The sequence below is a fragment of the Tursiops truncatus genome, chromosome 14 (genome assembly GCF_011762595.2).
Source record: "Tursiops truncatus isolate mTurTru1 chromosome 14, mTurTru1.mat.Y, whole genome shotgun sequence".
NCBI classification, from domain to species: Eukaryota; Metazoa; Chordata; class Mammalia; order Artiodactyla; family Delphinidae; genus Tursiops; species Tursiops truncatus.
Window position 1 is genome coordinate 27,292,358 of NC_047047.1, and position 17,226 is coordinate 27,309,583.

At 55.3% G+C, this 17,226-nt stretch overlaps 1 protein-coding gene across 9 annotated transcripts in view; it reads left to right on the top strand.

The window, feature by feature from the left end:
• Positions 1-17,226, top strand: part of SFXN5 (sideroflexin 5) — a 115,506-nt gene that overhangs the window by 60,393 nt on the left and 37,887 nt on the right. For all 9 annotated transcript variants that reach the window (XR_012325648.1, XM_073791252.1, XM_033838267.2 and 6 more), the window contains exons 7-10: positions 91-144; positions 1,162-1,218; positions 2,578-2,643; positions 12,081-12,171. Coding sequence is in view for 8 of the 9 variants with exons in the window: in XM_073791252.1 (XP_073647353.1) it covers positions 91-144; positions 1,162-1,218; positions 2,578-2,643; positions 12,081-12,171 (268 nt within the window). In the remaining variant the exon portion in view is untranslated. The remainder of the gene's footprint in view (positions 1-90; positions 145-1,161; positions 1,219-2,577; positions 2,644-12,080; positions 12,172-17,226) is intronic.

Genomic DNA, 17,226 nt, shown 5'->3' on the forward strand with positions numbered 1-17,226 from the left:
CTCACTTTTGTTCGTGGCTGTGTCATTTTTCTTTGCAAAAGCATAGGGCGTTTCTTTTGCCTTCTTCAGCCTTTTCTCTCTCTCTCATAGGTGGTTGGTCTTCTCTTGCCCAATCAGACATTGGCGTCCACCGTCTTCTGGCAGGTAAGACTTTCCCTGCAAGCAGAGGGCTCCTGAAGGGGGCACCCAACAAGTGCTGGTTGGAACACCCTGTCCCCGTGTCTCCTCTCCATCCAGGCCCCTCGGGGAAAGTCACCCCACTTCCTACTCCTCCCTAACCCAGAAGCCACTGGGAGAAACCCCAGGACTTCGGGCCCGCAGCCCAAGTCTTGGGCCATTATAGGTGCTCTGACTTTTGCGCAGAGGTGATGAGGGCTGGCGGGTGCCCTCACCTGGTTGCTTGTCCCATGGCCAGTGACCTTGAGCCCTACAGCCTCATTTTGACATCAGCCTTACCCAATCTGTGGGGAAGGTAATCCACCCCCAACTCCAAGGTAGTGAGGTGGGTGAGAAAGCACCACGGACCCTGGTCTCTGCCCTTGGAGACAGTCTGGGGCGTGGCTCTCTGAAAACAGTAGAAGCTCAGTATGTATCTGTGTAGAGAGAGAGGGGCAGGAAGAAAAACCTGTCTGTCTTCAGGAGAAAATGTCAGAGTCTTCCTGAAAAAAGAAAAGCTCCTAATAATGTCTGTGTCTGGGCTCTGCAGGTGGTGTAGGGCACTGGGCTCTGTGGGTGGTGTAGGGCACTGAGGCTCAGAGCTGTCGGGCATTCCAGGGGCTTAAGTGTCCACCTTCTGTCCAGTCGTTAGTATAAAAAGGGTGATGTGGCAAAGGCAGTGGGGCCCATTTGGGGCAGTGAACACCAGAATTTTGGGAGAGGTGGCCATCTCTGGACTGAGATGGATAGCTGGCCTGGGTGGGACCAGTGTCTTGGTTTGCCAGGAACTGAGGGGTTTCCCAGGACTGGGGCCTTTCAGTGCTAAAACTGTGCCGTCCTGGCGAACCAGGATGGTTGCTCATGCTAACTCAGGGGATGGATGGAACTACCGTGAACTAGACACCCGTGTCTTTCTGGAGGGGTGTGGCCTCGCAGGTCCCCGCCTGCTTCCAGGGAGGTGACCACACCTTTCCTGACTTCTCCTCTCCCCGCATTGCCTTTCAGTGGCTGAACCAGAGCCACAATGCTTGTGTCAACTATGCAAACCGGAACGCTACGAAGGTGAGCATCGCAGACCACCACCCGGTGTCAGGCTTCAGGATGGGGTGACCCTCTCCCTCCCTACAGTGTGGCATGCCACCATCAGGGCTTCTCCTCTCGGTTTTACTGCCAGGCCTTCAGGAGGGGCCCTGCTGGGGAGGGGCTGCTCACGTGAAGTGACGAAGGCCTGGAACGTGGGAGTGTGGCGCGCGCGGCCAAAGGGATGAGCTCCGCTGGCTTCAGAATTCCCCTTGGGCAGCGCTTATACCCAGATCTTGGATCAGGACAGCATCAGCCATGTGGGGACTGACTTCCTCTAAACTTCCTCCAAGCTTGCCTGGAAGCTGCCTCAGTGCCCTAGGATTGTCAGCTGCAAAGCTAAAGGGCTGCTCTTGAGGGTGAGGGGTCTGAGAGGACTGGCACGTCCTCCCCAAAGTCCCCTGCACTCCTGGGATGAGCTCACAGTGGAGGTCCAGCCACCCTTCTCTTGTCTAGGAAGGGGCTGGGCGCCTGCCTCGCTGGCAAGGCTGCCTTTCCCCTTGGTCCATTCTCCCACATTTCCGTCCAAAGGCAGCAGAGGAGAGGAATCTAGTTCCCCTTGGGGGGCTGTCAGTTTGGGGAGGAGAGGGTCTGGACATTTATAACTTTGGTGGGGAGTGATAGGGGAGTTATGAGCTGTCCTGGATGGTAGGAACTTCAGGGCCTGATACTCTGAGGACCTTCCCCCTCCTCCCATCTAAACCTTCGACCCACGCCTTGCTCATATGCTTCGCACACAGACATCTCTGCTTAGATGGCTCCCATTCACCTTAAACCAAATATCTCCAGAATTGCTGTCGTAGTTCCTCAGCTTTTCCTTAATGTTTTGTGTTGCAACTTGGGATCCATTTTCCCGTAGAAATATTTAGCAACTGTCTCCTACTGGCCTGGAAGCCCTGCATGGCTGACCAGGACCGTGAGAGCCAGCCAGGCTGTGGCCACCTTGACACTACCACGTCCCCCGAGAAAATGCTCTGGGTGCCCAACAGCCCGCTTGCAACATTTAGCCTTCCTAAACTGGGTCCGCTTGCCCCAGCCGTAAATGGCCCACTTTGGCCCTTGCTATATTTTACCCGCAGCCAGCAGTGTCTGCCAAGGGCCTTCCTAGAGCAGGGCAGAAGGCCCTTTGGCGTCTCCCCAGACATAGCTGCCCTGTGTTTCCATGTGCGGAGCTGCGCTGAGGGAGGCCTGGATCCCTTTGGCTTCCAGAGGCCTTCCTCCTTGCCTGCCCCTCCAGGCTCGGGGGCAGGATTGCCTCTTGCCGGTTGGGGCCATTTGCAAGGGTGGAGGGTGGGAGCTTGGGACACCCAGGGGACCTGAAATTCTGTCTCTGTCTTCCAGCCTTCACCTGCATCCAAGTTCATCCAGGGCTACCTGGGAGCTGTCATCAGTGCCGTCTCCATCGCTGTGAGTAACCCCACACTCCTCGCCCCCTGGGCGTCCTCTCCATCTTGCTGCTCTGTGACTGCCCCACCCAGCATCCAGGCCAGACCTTATCTGAGGGTCAGGGCTGGGCAAGGGGCATGGGAGACAGGGTTTCTGGGTGGGGGCCATCAGGGCCGTCTTCCTAGGCGGAGAAGAGTAGACCCTGGTGACGCTTTCATAGAGGGGGAGCACAGGGCAGTGCTCCAGGTTTGGGAGAGCAGGCGGGGAGGTGAGGCAGTGCCTGTGGGCCACACGAAGGGCTGCACACTCCAGCCGGGGGCAGGATGTCTGCCCTAGAGGGGCCCGTGTTTACCCGACACGCTCCTCAGAGGAGCTGGTCTTCATGAAGCCGATGCAGGAGTGGAGGGTCTTTTGATCCATCCCCAAAGTTGGCTCAAATGTCAGCTCCCCTTTGCCCTTTGCCTGAGTTCCCTGGGTCCCCTCTTGGTGGCCTCAGTCATGTGGTCACAGGTCTAAGCCTTCCTGGAGTCCTGTGAATTCCTCAAGACAGGGGCAGTAGGCTCATTTTGAATCCCACAGGGTTTTGAGAATATAGCAGCTACTAAGTAGGGGAGGTTTATAGACTGTGTGAGGGTGTAAGGATGTATCCCAGGTGACACAGCAAGGGGCCTGGGCCAGAGCCAGAAGAGAAGCCCAAGCTCCCGAGACCTTGGCGTGTTCATCCCACCCTGTACCTCCATCTGGTCCTCTCTCCATCCTGGCTGGGTGGTCTCCTATAGCCCACTCCAGAGGTCAAAAGTCGCCTCACAACTTCATTACACGATAAATACATGTAATTGGTAAGAAAAGTAATTAGGAAATACAAATTAAAAAAACATTCACATATAATAAAAAATTCACATCTAATAATCTTTTTTTAAAACCCACTTTCTCATCTTTCCCATGTCATCAAATAAATGTTGTAGTTGTTCACGCCTGTGTACTAACCCATTGTACCTACTGTGTACCATCATTTATTTCACTGCTCTCCTAAGACAGGGATTTGGGGCTGTTCTGAGATGGCCTCGTTTACTCTGCTCCCATGTGGACCAGGTTCACCTCCAAACAGCTGTTAGGTGGGGGGGGGGTCCCCACTTCATGCCCAAGATCACTCTCCTTCCCTGAATCCTTATGTCTTACCCCAAGCATGAAGTCAGAATTACCAAGTCTATTTAGATCGTTCATCAAGAGACTGCTGGGCTTCCCTGGTGGCGCAGTGGTTGGGAGTCCGCCTGCCGATGCAGGGGACACGGGTTCGTGCCCCGGTCCGGGAAGATCCCACATGCTGCGGAGCGGCTGGGCCCGTGAGCCATAGTCGCTGAGCCTGCGCGTCCGGAGCCTGTGCTCCGCAACGGGAGAGGCCACAACAGTGAGAGGCCCGTGTACCGCAAAAAAAAAAAAAGAGAGAGACTGCTAACCCCACCCTGGTGGTCCTGCAACCCAGCATGAGACTTCATTTGAGGGTCATACAAACTGGGGATCTCTGATTCTGGGGGGTTGCTGGCCAGCGTCAGGGGCTCTTGTGAGAGAGGAGAAAGGCTCTGTCGCCTCCTTCCTGCTCCTTATGGCAAGAGGAGCCCATCACTTTGCCTAGTTTAGCAGCTTGAAAATCCCATGTTCCTTCTTTGAGATTTAAGGGACCGTGTAGAGGAGCTGGGAGGGGGAAGGCCCACGGGGAGAATCCCGAGCGGCCTTGGCTCCGACGAGCTTGAGTGGAGGGGATGACCGTCCTGCTGGGACATCCTCCTCCTGCAGGCCTGGGGCTGCGGGGACACGGCTTCCTCCCAGGGCTCCGGGCTCTCCGCTTCCGCGGTCCTCAGTCATTCCATCCCAACTGCTTCATAAGGCCAGAACCAGCCCAGATTGTGGGTTGGGGGTTCTGATGCCCAAGCTGCAGAGTTACTGGGGGCTGGGGGCCCTCCAGGGCTCTCAGAGCCACGGTCTTACCCGCAGGGACAGGGACTCATGCTGGGCTGTCATGGCCCCCAGAGGGTGTGCCTTGCTGGGGACATCCTCCTTCCCCTTCCCCACCTAGCTGCGGAGCCCTTCCAGGAGGTGTTTCCCCAACCATGCCAGCCCCAAGTCGTAGAAGCTTCTGTCCTTCTCATGCACTCGCTCAGTTACGCCCCATGTCCTGTCCACTCATTGTTCTACTGGATTTCAAGTTAACCAGGGACAGGCCCTGTGTCTTCTCCCCCACGGAGGAGGGTGGGGAGCATTGCTCCATAAATACTTGTTAATTAGGTTGCTGATCGATTGCTGGCCTCAGGAGGCCCCTCTGTGCTCCATCCGCCAGGGGCTGCGTCCCTCTGCCTGACGTCTGCGCACAGTAAGGGTCTAACTCCGGCAGATGGAGTGGAGTTTCTGACTTGGAAAATTTGCAGCTTGCTTGCTTTTCTTTTGTGTGGGTAAATCACAAAACCTCCAAAGAAAGAGGCTTTATTTTATTTTCCTTTCCCTTGTTCTCTGGAAGCCCAGGCCCTGCGGCCTCATTAACTGATCTCTGCTTCAGTTAGTGACAAATCCTCCCCCCAGGGTGAGCCTGTTAGGAGGAGATGACCTGCAAACAAGTGTCACGGCCCCAGTGGTTGGCCCAGTTCTGGTATTAATTAAAATGAGTCCCTACAAGCAGGTGGCGTGGATGGGGGCTGACAGGCCAAGGGCAGATCCCAGGGATTGAGGACCCGCTGGAGTAGAGGCCAGGCCCTGGGAGTCCAGCCTCCTCTCCGGACCCAGGAGAGCCCTTTCCCCTCTCAGAAGAGCCCCTGACCTTGGGCAGCAGCCCCAAGAGTCAGGGGTCCCCAGTGTGCATCCCTAAGTGCAGGCTCATGCTGGTGGCAGGACCACCGGCAGGGGGTTAGCAGCCTTTTGGTGAACCCTCTAAATAGATCTGGCAATGTCTGGTTTCTTGCTCGGGAATAAAAAAGAAATTTCGTCTTAAGTTATTTTTGAAATCTAGCAGTTTGCTGTCTTTTAACAAAGGAAGTTCTGTCAGCGCTTGCTGTGCTTTAGTTCGGGCTTTTGTGTTGAGCACTTCTGTGGTCAACCCCGCTGAGCCCTGACTACCAGAGGGAGACCCATTCTCTCCCTTCAGGGGTGCACCTGTGCCGGGCCCTTTGCAGGTGCTGGGGGGGGGGGGTCGCACAGACTGGTGTGTCCTTCAAGATGCCGAGAGGGGAAGCTGAGGAAACTCTGTGGTGTCACCAGAATTATGATGCGGTGACTTGGGTGAGGGGGGACTCAGGGGAGCGCCCCCTAATTCACACAGGGCTGACTCTTAGAGGACAGACTGGGGAGAAGTGAAGGCAGGGTCCGGTGCTCCAGAAAGAGGGCACAGCACACAAAGAGGCACGCAGGAGAAGGAGAGCATGACAGGTTCCGGAAGCTGTCAGAAAGTGAGTGTGGCTGCCACACCAGGAGTGATGGCGACCGGGTGATGCGGAATCGGGAGGGGGCGGGGTAGTGGGGGCTGGTCATAAGTCATCACGGGTGCCTTGTCAGGTGTTAGGAGAGTCATGCCAGGAACCCCTGCCTGGGCTCAGGGACCCTGGGGTGTTGCAGGGGGTACAGGCAAAGAGGGCTGGGGGGAAAGTCGTGGGGGGGTGGCTGGCCCAGCAGATGGACCACCCTTGTGGACACGGGGTCCTGGATGAGAGTGGACTTGGGGCTGGAGAGGAAGGCTCAGGGCTAAAGTCCCACATGAACCGTCAGGAGCTGGATGGTGGAGCCAGAGTATGAGAGTCGCCTCCTCAGGCGCTTCACCTTCAGCCAGGTCCACGCTGGCCGAAGACTTGCCCTGTTGGAGAAATGCTGACCTCTATTCCTAAAGGGCTTGCACCCTGGAGGGTCCTTTCTGTATAGGATGCAGTGACTGTGTGTTACCCTGGACATCAGGGCACAAGGAGGTATCCCAGGGGATCCCTGGGCTGAAACCCTCCCCCTCCCAGCTCCCATTGCCTACTGGAGCTCCATGTCCCTGTGATAGTCAGGCTGGCAAGTAATCATAATGGCTAACACTTGTGGAGTGCCTACAATGTGCCAGGCACCGTTTAGATGTCCATCTCCTAAGGCATACCCTGAGCTACACCCTCAAGCACAGAGTGAGCCAGGTGCAGTCTTGCAGAAAGCCCAGGAACCAAGTACGAAGGTGGGTGGAAGTGCAACCCCTCGTTACTCTTAAAGGGCCCCTCAAAAATGTTCTCCCAGTCCCCACTGTTCTCAGGGTACCTGGGAGGGACTTGTTTACCGGAGTGCATGGTAACAGTTCCTCCAGCTGGAAGCCAAGAACACTGCTTGGCTTTTCCCACCTTCTCACGCCACAGGGGAGCAGGAAGAAAAATGTGTCCTTTGTCAGCAGAATAGTGTCTGATTAAGCCAGCTCTGTCACTCACTTCACCTCTGTGCCTCAGTGTCCTCACCTGGTGTCTTCTGTGGTCCATGGTGTAGCTCATGGTGCCTCCGTGGTCCAGGGTGTAGCTCATGGTGCCTCTGTGGTCCAGGGTGTAGCTCAGGCCCAGCTATTCTTCTCTGAGCCTGATGGAGGTAGGAGGTCAACAGCCTGAGAATCCAGACCAGACTGTAGTCTCACTGCTTTCACTCTGTGGGGCTTCCAGGTTGGAGGGCCCATGGTATGGACCCTGTATCAGAATCTGAACTGTTCCAAAAGCCTGCAGATGGTGATGCTGGCAGTGGCAAGTCTGATGCAAATATCGGCTTCACATCTATAATGGGGAGGACAAGTTGTTGTCCTTCCTAGATGGAAGGGGTCTAATGTAATTGGCTTTCTAGCAGGTAGCCAGCAGGTTCCTATGGGGAATGGTTCAGGGGTCAGTGTTGGTCACTATTGCTAGCAGAGAAGCCACACAGCTGCAGCTGGAGCTGAGTGGTGTGTGAACCTGTGCATAACTCTGTCCTGGCTACCTTGGCCCTTTGCTCTTGAACCAGTTGCCAAGTGAGTCTGGTTGGGGTTTCAGGACGGTTGACCTCCATAGAGTCAGGGTCCACTGGTTGTTACCAAGAGTTTATTCTACAGCACACGCCCTCTGGTGGGCATTTTTGGTACCTCACAGATTCCTTGACCTGCCCCAGCCCTTGCTCCACCAGGGCCCACAAAAATCCCTGACCACATAGTTATATTATCCACCACCCAAGAGTAGATCCTAAATTCTGACCTCATGCCATCCCTCCTTTCAGATATGCCCATTCCATTGCTCTCCAGGGCCCCTTGGACCCCCTTATGGCAGGTGCCAGTAGAGTCTGCAAAGCCAGCTGCAGACAGCCTGGTATTTCATGCTTCTGAAGCCTGCTGAGTCCCCCTCCCTTCTTACCTGGCTGCGTCCTACTCTCCCTTAGGACTCAGCTGGGCATCCCCTTTCTCAGAAGCCTTCACAGCCCTGGGGGCTGCCCCCTCAAGGCCCCTCCTCCTGGCAGAGTGGGTGAGCCGTACGCTCAGGTGACCTTAGACCTGTGCACGCAGCATCTAACCCCAGAGAGCTGTGCCTGCTGAGGTGGACGGCAGTGGCTGCAAAAGGCATCTCCTTCATGGCTCTTTTTTTTCCGCCTCAGAAATCAATCAATCGCTTGATTTATCTAGAAACATTTATTAGGCACCTACTCATTTCACCAGGCACCAGAAATTCCGTGAGGAATAAGAGAGTATACACGGTCCTTGGGCCCAGCACTTAGAGCCTATTGGGAGAGATGGATATTTAGTAAAGAGTCCACAGGCAAAAATACTTCTGTGCAATTCTGTTTCTCATAATATACATGTGTTACTTTGATTCCCAGCATTTTAAGAAGTAAATGAATATACTTAGGGACTGTAATGGGTACATGGAAAGAAGAATTCCAGGTTCTGTGAGAGGCTGCAAAAGGAGAGCCCCGAGTGAAGAGGAGGCCTCTTTGAGGGCTTGATGTTCAAGCTGAAAAGTGAGGAAGCCAAGGGACAGCAGGGCTTGAGAGAGAAGGAGGGAGGGAAGGAGAGAGGGAACTGGCTTGTTGGAGAGGCAGGGCGGCGGCAAGGTGGCTGGAGCCTCGCAAGCACGGCCTGGAGGTCATGCAGGGCCCTGCGGGTCTTAAGTGCAGTGAAGCCACTGAAAGACGAATGCACGTTGGTGTCCAGTTTTGGAAGTCCACTCTGGCTGCTATAGATTATACAGGGGATTAGAGGGGTCAGGGGTGCGAGTAGGGGTCCCAGTTAGGAGGTGGGTAGCTGTCCAGGGAGAAGCGATGGGTGCTTAAGCCAAGTGGTAGGAGCAGAGAGAGAGAGAGAAGACACTGAGTAGCTCGAACAGGGAGCTCTGCCCTGTGGACTGGATGTGGGGTGGCAGAGACTCCTGTCCAGGTAGACTTCTAGGTTTCTGGCTTGAGGAGCTGAGCTGGGAGTGGGAGAGGCAGACCGGGTGTGGCTGAGGAGGAGAAAGATAACCTTCATTTGTGGTGTGTGCAGGTGGAGTGCCTGAAGTCCATCGAGACAGAGGCATCCCGCAGGGGACCAGATATGTGGGCTGGAGTGGAGGACACAGCCTGCGTGATGCAGGCATTGCCCCAATCCCATCTGAGGTCTCCTCTCAGGCCTTGCAGAAGCTAGGCTGGTGTCGGCCTAGAAGGACCTTCATACTCAAGGAGACAGTTATCAGCCATGTAGCACATGACACTGAAGGTCTTGTGACATGGAGCTCCCACCCCACCCCAGTTCTTGGTACTGGTCAGCACTTATCTCCACCAAAGCGGATGGCCAGGGAGCCAGTCCTCCCTCCTCTTCCTCTGACCTTCTCAGCTGGCCATGGCAAATTTACCCGCCTGGGAGCCAGAGCTTGGAAAGAGGTAGCCAGAGAAAGTCCACTGCTTCCTCCGGCCAAATCTGATGTCCCATGGATCCTGGGCTCTGGCTTCTCCCAGGACCCCCGTCTGCTGGCCACATGGGGAATTCTTATGAAAAATCTGCACCCCGTTTGAGTTCCTCTCCACCAAAATACAGCCCCTGTTTGGTTAATTTCTATTTTGTGGCTTATCTGGAAGCTGTTAAAACAGACCCCGGGGGACCCTCTGCAGTGATTGTTCCATATCTCATTATCTTTCCTGAACCCGATTGTTAGCTCAGATTTTTCTGATCGCTAGCTGCTGTTCGTGATGAGTTGTGTGCCATTAATGCCAGCTGGTTCCCTTAAACAGGACCCACCATGCCAGGGAAAGCGAGCTGGCATTCAGAGCCACCAGCCACTTGGCTTTTTAATTTTAATGGGCTCCACCAAATGTTCCAGGCCAAAGGGTCCCCAAGGAACCAGAACAGACAGGCTCCCAACCCAGTCAGCAGCCCACCCTGGTTCCTTCCCAGGCTGTGGCCATCCCAGCTGTTGGGACACTAAGGTCTGGATTGGGGGCCTCCCCTGTATTCATGCCTTCTTGCCACGAGGCGCATCCTTGATGAGTGGACGGCGTGACCTCAATGGCTCCTAGCGAGCTTGCAGCCACACATGTGCCTGGGCCTTCTCCCTACTTTGCTGGTCCCAGCCCCTTCCCACATGCTCAGGCATGTGGGCTGTGCACTAAGAAAAGTGTGTGTGCCTCACTAAATCTCACCTGTCCATGTTGGGAAGACCCTGGTGGCTTCAGGGAAGGGGAGGCCAGAAGAGACCTGGGACCCAAGAATTGTTTTTCTCTTCTTTCCTCCTCCCTAGCCTGGGCTCCCACCTAGAGTGGGGGAGACAGGCTGGGTCATCACTCTGGGCTGTGCCAATCCTAGCCGGTGGGAAGAACAGCCAGCCAAGGAGGGGAAGGCTTGAGGGCAGTGGGCATGTCTGAGTGTTTGCTACAACCAATGATCACTATTCCTTCCTGCCCTCCCACCACCCTCCAGCCTGGCCTGCCCTCAAGAGGCTGCCAGGGAAGGGTTCCAGCTCCCTGCTGGCTTCTCAGAGGACTCCTGCTTCCCATTCCTCCAGCACTTCCTGCATCCTTCCAAACAAATGTGGAGGGTTTTGAACCCAGGCCTTCTATATTCTAGCTGCCGAGGGCAGAGGTGGCTCAAGACCCCTATCTCCTCTGCCTGGAGCTGCCTTCCAGGCCTCTGGGCCCCAGCCCCAGGCTGGTCTTTTCAGGGAGGCTTTTGCTTTGCAAACAGCCAGTTTTAAATGGCTTGTAGTAATTTTTAAAAATGGCCTGTCAGACATTCCTCATTGAGATGGAAGACAGTTGGAAAGTAAATAGCACAGTGGCTAAGAGCAAGGCTTTGGAATTAGCAGACCCTGGGTTTGAATCCTAGTTTCACCTGCCTTGTAATAGTGTCTGTCCTTGGGCAAATTACTTAACCTATCTGAACCTGTCTGAACTTCTCTGAATCTGTTAAAAGGGGCAACATGCCCTATCTAGAAGCCTGCTAGTGGGGATTTCATTAAGATGTTTCACACGGTGTGCCCCGCACTTGGCCTGGTATTTACAGATAAGGAAACTGAGGCAGAGAACGGTTAAGTGACTCCCAGTGTTAAAGGCACTGGGAGGTGGCGCTCAGAGCTGGGCCTTAAAGAACAGGCATAGACTGAGCAGGGGAAGGAAGGGGTTCGGGGCATAGAGACCAGCAAGGGCAAAGACCCTGAGGTGGGAAATGCACATAACGTTTCAGCTGACTGGACTCATGGAGAGGGAATGTGGGTGCTGGGGGAGCGGGGAAGGGAGGTTACGGAGGCCACAACTGCTGCAGGGAGGAGACTCACCTACTTGCACAGGCCGTGGGGAGGAGCTGTCATGGCGGACAGGATTGGACCTGTGTTCTAGGAAGACGAGGGTTGGCATGGGGGATGGACTGGAGTGGGAGTGCCCAAGGCAAAGGCGAGGGGGGCCCAGGTGTCCTGCGCTGGGTGAGGGGAGCTGCAGTCTGAGTGAAGACGGACAGAGAGCCCAGGATGTCTGATGCACTCCCGTCCTGCTCTGGGTGGCTCTGCTTACCTCTCCAGTCACCTGTGAGTCCCCCTGTGCTGAGTCCTCCCTGTCTGGCCAGGCCCATGCCTGGGACACCAGGAATGTGGTAGTTAAGAAGCTGGGTGGGAATGAGGGGCATTCTACACTTCACTTATTTGCAGATTATAGATTCTTCTAACAGCAACCTCCCCACCATCCCTTTTCCTCTCCCCAGAGAGGCTATAGGTGTGCACGTGTGTGCGTGTGCACGTGTGTGTGTGTGTGTAGCTGATGCTTTTCCTCTCCCTCTTTCTCATGGGCCGGTTAAGTGGGACGACTGGGCAGTGATGCTTTAAGGAGCCACACTGGGGCTCGGCAGCATGAGGTCATGCTGAGGATGTAGGGTCTGGAGTGCAGTTCCAAGGCAAGATGGTGCCCCTCGCTCTCTGCTCTTCCCCCAGCCTGCCCCTTCCTCCCATGGGCCGCTGCAGCACCACACACTCTTTCTGTTTTCTCTTTCTAAGGTGGGCCTTAATGTCCTGGTTCAGAAAGCCAACAAGTTCACCCCGGCCACCCGCCTTCTCGTCCAGAGATTTGTGCCGTTCCCCGCCGTAGGTAAGCCTTGCACAGTGAGGAGTGTCTGTGCGTGTGTGCACAGGCATGCATGTACCACCTGTGGGCGTGTGGGGCGGCCGGGCTCTGGGGGAGCTGGACGGCCCCTCCACACCTCTCCTGACACTGGGTGGGGGGTGTCTCCTGGCTGGGGCGACTGGAACAAAATGTGTGTAGGTAGAATAAAGGGTGACTGGGGTGCCACTGACCAACTCTGTGCCTGAGATTCTGTTTTTAGCACAGAGATTCTTAACCGGGGATCCCTAGACCCCCAAGGGGTCAGTAGATGGAATGTAGTAGATCTCGTGGACTTGGTTGGGGAAAATATTTATACTAACCTCTAACTGAAATTTAACATTTCCTTCCATTATGAATGTAGGCAGCAAATCACAGTAATAAGCAGGACTTGTGTCTGTCACCAGTAGAAATCACAGATATTTTCATGTCACATTAAGTTGTTACAAAGATCTTAAAATATCATTTATGCTCAACACTAATTCAAAATTATATTTAATAGATCCACCAGTAGATCTTGTCTTTTAATTAGTTTAAAATCACATCTATTACTGTATCACAATTGAAAAAATATTTTGATAACTTATTTCAATATAATCCCTTTGTAATCCTACATATTTTGTTTTATGCACTTAGAGACATTATTTGGGGAGGGTCGCATAAGGCCTCACCAGCCTGCCACAGGGGTTCCTGACACACAGGAAGGTTTAAGCCTCCCGCTAGTCTGGTGCTCCAAGCCCTTGTGTGGTGGGCCCTTTACGTTTCAGGGGTCTCCAATCATATTCAGGTAACTGTGCGTGCACGTGTGTGTGTGTGTGTGTGTGTGTGTGTGTGTTTGTAGGGGCTTTCGCCTGCTTTCAGCAGAGTCTTTGCTGGTCTTGGAGCCCTGAGCTTACAATAAGTGTCCCAGGCCTGGGCCCTGAGATCCTACAAAGCCCAGCCTGGCTCTTAAGAAGCCTACACCTTATTTGGAGAAAGGGCACAACAATGAAAATAATTTTTTTTTTTTTTTTTGTGGTACGCGGGCCTCTCACTGTTGTGGCCTCTCCTGTTGCGGAGCACAGGCTCTGGACGCGCAGGCTCAGCGGCCAGGGCTCACGGGCCCAGCCGCTCAGCGGCATGTGGGATCTTCCCAGACTGGGGCATGAACCCATGTCCCCTGCATCGGCAGGCGGACTCTCAACCACTGCGCCACCAGGGAAGCCATGAAAATTTTTTTAAAAACTAAAAAGAAATACACAACACTGACACTGAAAGAAACACAAGGCTGACCACCATTAGTCATCAAAAGAGAAGGAGAAGCAAGTGCTTGAACCATGACACTGAGTTCCCCATCTCATGCCAGAAGACAAAGCTGGAGCAGGCCCAGGAGGGGCATGAGGTCCCATTACCTCCCTGGTACCAAGGCTCAGCCTGAAGAGCCAGGCATGAGACCCAAGCTCATGGTCCCAACCCTGTTCTTCATCTCCAGGGCTCAGCTTCCCCATCTGTAAAATGGGGGCACCAGTACCTACCTTCCTACAGCCTTGAGCTGAGGATCAAATGAGACCACAGACCAGTTCCATTCCTAGGAAAGTGCTTTGAAGCACCTGAAAAGCCCCTGTGAGTAGGTGGGAGATCATTATTGAGCAGCCCCACCTCCTCGTGGGCCCAGAGGCTAATGAACTCCCAGGACCAACCACCTGGCTGATCCTCAGTCAACCCAGATAATTGCTATAGCAACTCCACACTTCTAATGAACTCAGCTATTTCTGGTGTGGGCCATTAATGGAATAACTCTTTAGATCTGACTTTGTTAAGGGGCCTAATTGAGTGAACACAGCTGCCGATCTTGCGTTCCTAGCCATCCTGAGCTGGAGGGTCAGATGCAGCCTGAGGAGGGGGCAGCTCTCAGCTGCACTGGACTGGATTTTGGTCTCAGCTGAGATGTAATCTGTCCTTGAACCAAATTCAGATAAGGACTCCACCAGGGTACCATTCCAGCCTTGCTTGGCCAGACGTCTTGCTGTGTGACCTTGAAAGTGGTCTTAACCTCTCTGGGGGCTCTCTCAGGAGGAGGGCCCCTGCTTTCAGGTTTGACCCATTCTGTCCCCCCCCGCCCCCGCCACCTGAGACTTTCTGACCTGTCCCTCTTTGGGCTCCAGTCGATTCCTCTCCTGTTTTCTTGTCAGGGAGGAGCTGCAGCCCCTCACGCTGGTCCAGCCATTATGGAGGGTCTTGCAATCCTGCATATCCCTAGACAGTTGCTCAGGGTATACATGGTGTGGTTTGCAGCCCTGACTGTCCTTGCTCGCCAGGATCCTGAGAGCAGTAGGCCCTTTCTGGCTGCTTCCTCAGGCCCACTGCCCAAGTCCTGGCTGTGTGCCTGCCTGCCTTCCACCCACTGCCCCTGTCTCTCCTCCTCCACATGCGGGCTTCCATCTCTCTGGCCCCCAGTGTCCATCCCAGGCCCACCTGCAAATGGGCACTTGCCAACCCCCTGGCTGGACACCAACACAGTGGTGTACAGGGGGAACAGGCATGCATCTCACCCCCCAGGGGCTTAAAAGCCCCCTGGTCCTCTCAGGCCACTGACTAGTCCCTGCACTTGGCCTCTCTGCACCTTATCCCCCAGGGCCTCCAGCCGACAGAGCATCTGTTGGCCCAACAGCACACTGGCAGGGCCTAGGTCCCTCCAGGTGTCCACCTCTGCTTCCCATGGCAGGCGAGACCAGACTGCACCAGGCCACCATTAAGGCCACTGAGAAGCCTGCTCAGGACTTGCCTTACCTTGTAGAGGGTCCTTTGGCCCTCTGGCCCCCTGGCCTGATGGAGAGACAGGACTCACGGAGCCCTGAGTGCACACGGGGAGCAGGTTGATGCAAGTGCAAGTGATCAGATGAAGCCCTGGTAGTTGGGGGTGGGGGTGGGGGGGGGGTGGAGCAGAAGGGGGTCTTCAGTTCAGGGGAGAGCAGGTCCTGGAAGGGCCCGTGTGCCCTGTGCTCAGCGGCCACACCCCTCCGCCCTCTCCCCTGGGCGGGCTGGCGCTCAGGATCTGGGGAACAAGGAGGCTTCTGGGGTCAGCTACTTCTTCCCGCTGCTCTGTCCTGTCCTGCTCTAGCTTGAAGTCCGGGAGGTGCCCCACTGCTGCCCAAGAGAGAGGCTCGAGACTTCTGGGCACAGGATGCCTGACTCCTGCACCTGATTCGGCCACTCCGCCCGCTCTCTGGCCTCAGACCAGACCCTGTTTCAGCCCTTTCCAACGGGGGCCTCTGTGAGAGTGGCTGCGGGCCTCCCGCGGGTTTGCAGAGCCCGGTGCGTCAGCGGCCCACAGCTCTCCGTGTCTCCTCCGGCAGGCCTCTCTTCCCCCTCAGTTCTCCTCATTCTCTCTCTGGGAGGACCCTCTGGCAGAGTGAGCCATCCCCGTTTTACAGAAGAACAGACAAATTCAGGCTTGCTGAAAGTTACCCTTAGCTGGCCAAAGCCCAGGCCTCCCAGGCTCAGGCCAGGGCTGCTTCAAGTTCACCTGGATACCTCCTTCACCCCTGCAGGGAGAAACTAGCTGAGGGATGTGGCCCAGGGGCAGCTGGGGCTCGGCACCCACCAGGAGCACTCCACCAGTCGGCCCCTGGCTTTTCAGCTGGGGCTGTGTGCACGTGTGTGCGACTGATGTGTGTGCATGCGTGTGTGCTGAGTACCTGGGAAGCCCCGAGGATGCTCACTGCAGCCAATTCTCTCCCTCAAGGTGGTTTCAGAGCCTTGCTGTGCCCTGGTCTAGAACAGCAATCATGTGGGAAATCTCAGTTTCTATTTATACGTGGAGATGTTAGGAAAGACGGTGAGCCCAGGAGCATGTGTGCTGGCATTGGAATTGATTGGGGACTGGTAATTAATCTGTTTAGACCTTAATTAATTCTTCAGTTCTTTCTTATTTGTGGACTGTCACGCTTAATTGTGTTCAGGAGTTCGAGCTCCGAGCAGGCCCTCCATTAATTGATGTGTGGTTGCTGTGAGGTGGAAGTTAATGGTTTGGGGAGCTGGGCAAACAGTGTAATTAAAGGTCAATCGAGGAGGCATTGGAAAAATACCCCTGCCCCCAGGTCCAGCCACCAGTCTCCATGAGCGGAGTCCATTCCAGGGGAGGCAAGCTCCACAAACAGCTTTCTCGGGAGGCCTTGAGGTGGGAGCTGGAGGAGTGGCAGGCAGGATGGAGCGGCAGGTCCCAGGTGCCATGATGGGGCACCAGGGAGAGGCACAGACTTATCTTGTGAGGCATGGGCAGGGCGGGGGCTATGAGCTGGAGCTGAGGGCACGGCTGGGTACCCAGGCCTGTCTGTGCATGTGGCGGTGAGGGCCGGACAGGAAGCTCTGAAGGTTGCCCCCAGGCTGCCTGGCTGGATCCACGTGCAGCAGAGGGCGAGCCATGTGTGTGCTAATAAAGAGCCCCATCTGGGCCTGAGCTCCCGGCGGGGGAGGCCTGAGCTTCAGCACCGCTGGCCAACTCCTTGCACAGGGAATAACCTTCCTTCATGGACCGGAAATGGCAGCCTCATCATCCCTTTGTGGGAAGTGACTTCACCCTGCGCTGTTGGCAGCAGTCCCTTACATTAAATGTCACAGCTCACTTCATCGCCATGAAGGAGTCTCTGTGTCCAGAAGTGAGTCTGCTCCTTGGGGTGTCTGGGCAGTCTTTGGGAGAGGTCTTCTGCTCGTTCACACCAGTGTGCCCCATCTCCACGCTTTCCTTCATGCCCAGGCCATGGGTCTTCCTGGCATTGATTCCCCCTTCACTTCACCACTCTGCCCCTGGTGCTCAATCCACCCTGCTTTCTTCACCTGGGAGGTGGCCCCGGCAGTGTGCCTGAGCCTCAAGGGTCAGTCCCCAGGCCTCACCTCCTCCACCCTTCATCCCTGTGGTTGGAAGACAGCAGAGTGCACCTGTGTCCGCTGTGTCCTGGGCCTCGTGATTTATGCTCCTTCTGTCCAGGTCAGTGGTACTTAATGTGGCGTCCACAGCGCTTAGGCCATCCTGGAGGCCCTCAAGCCGCTTCCTGGACCTGGCCT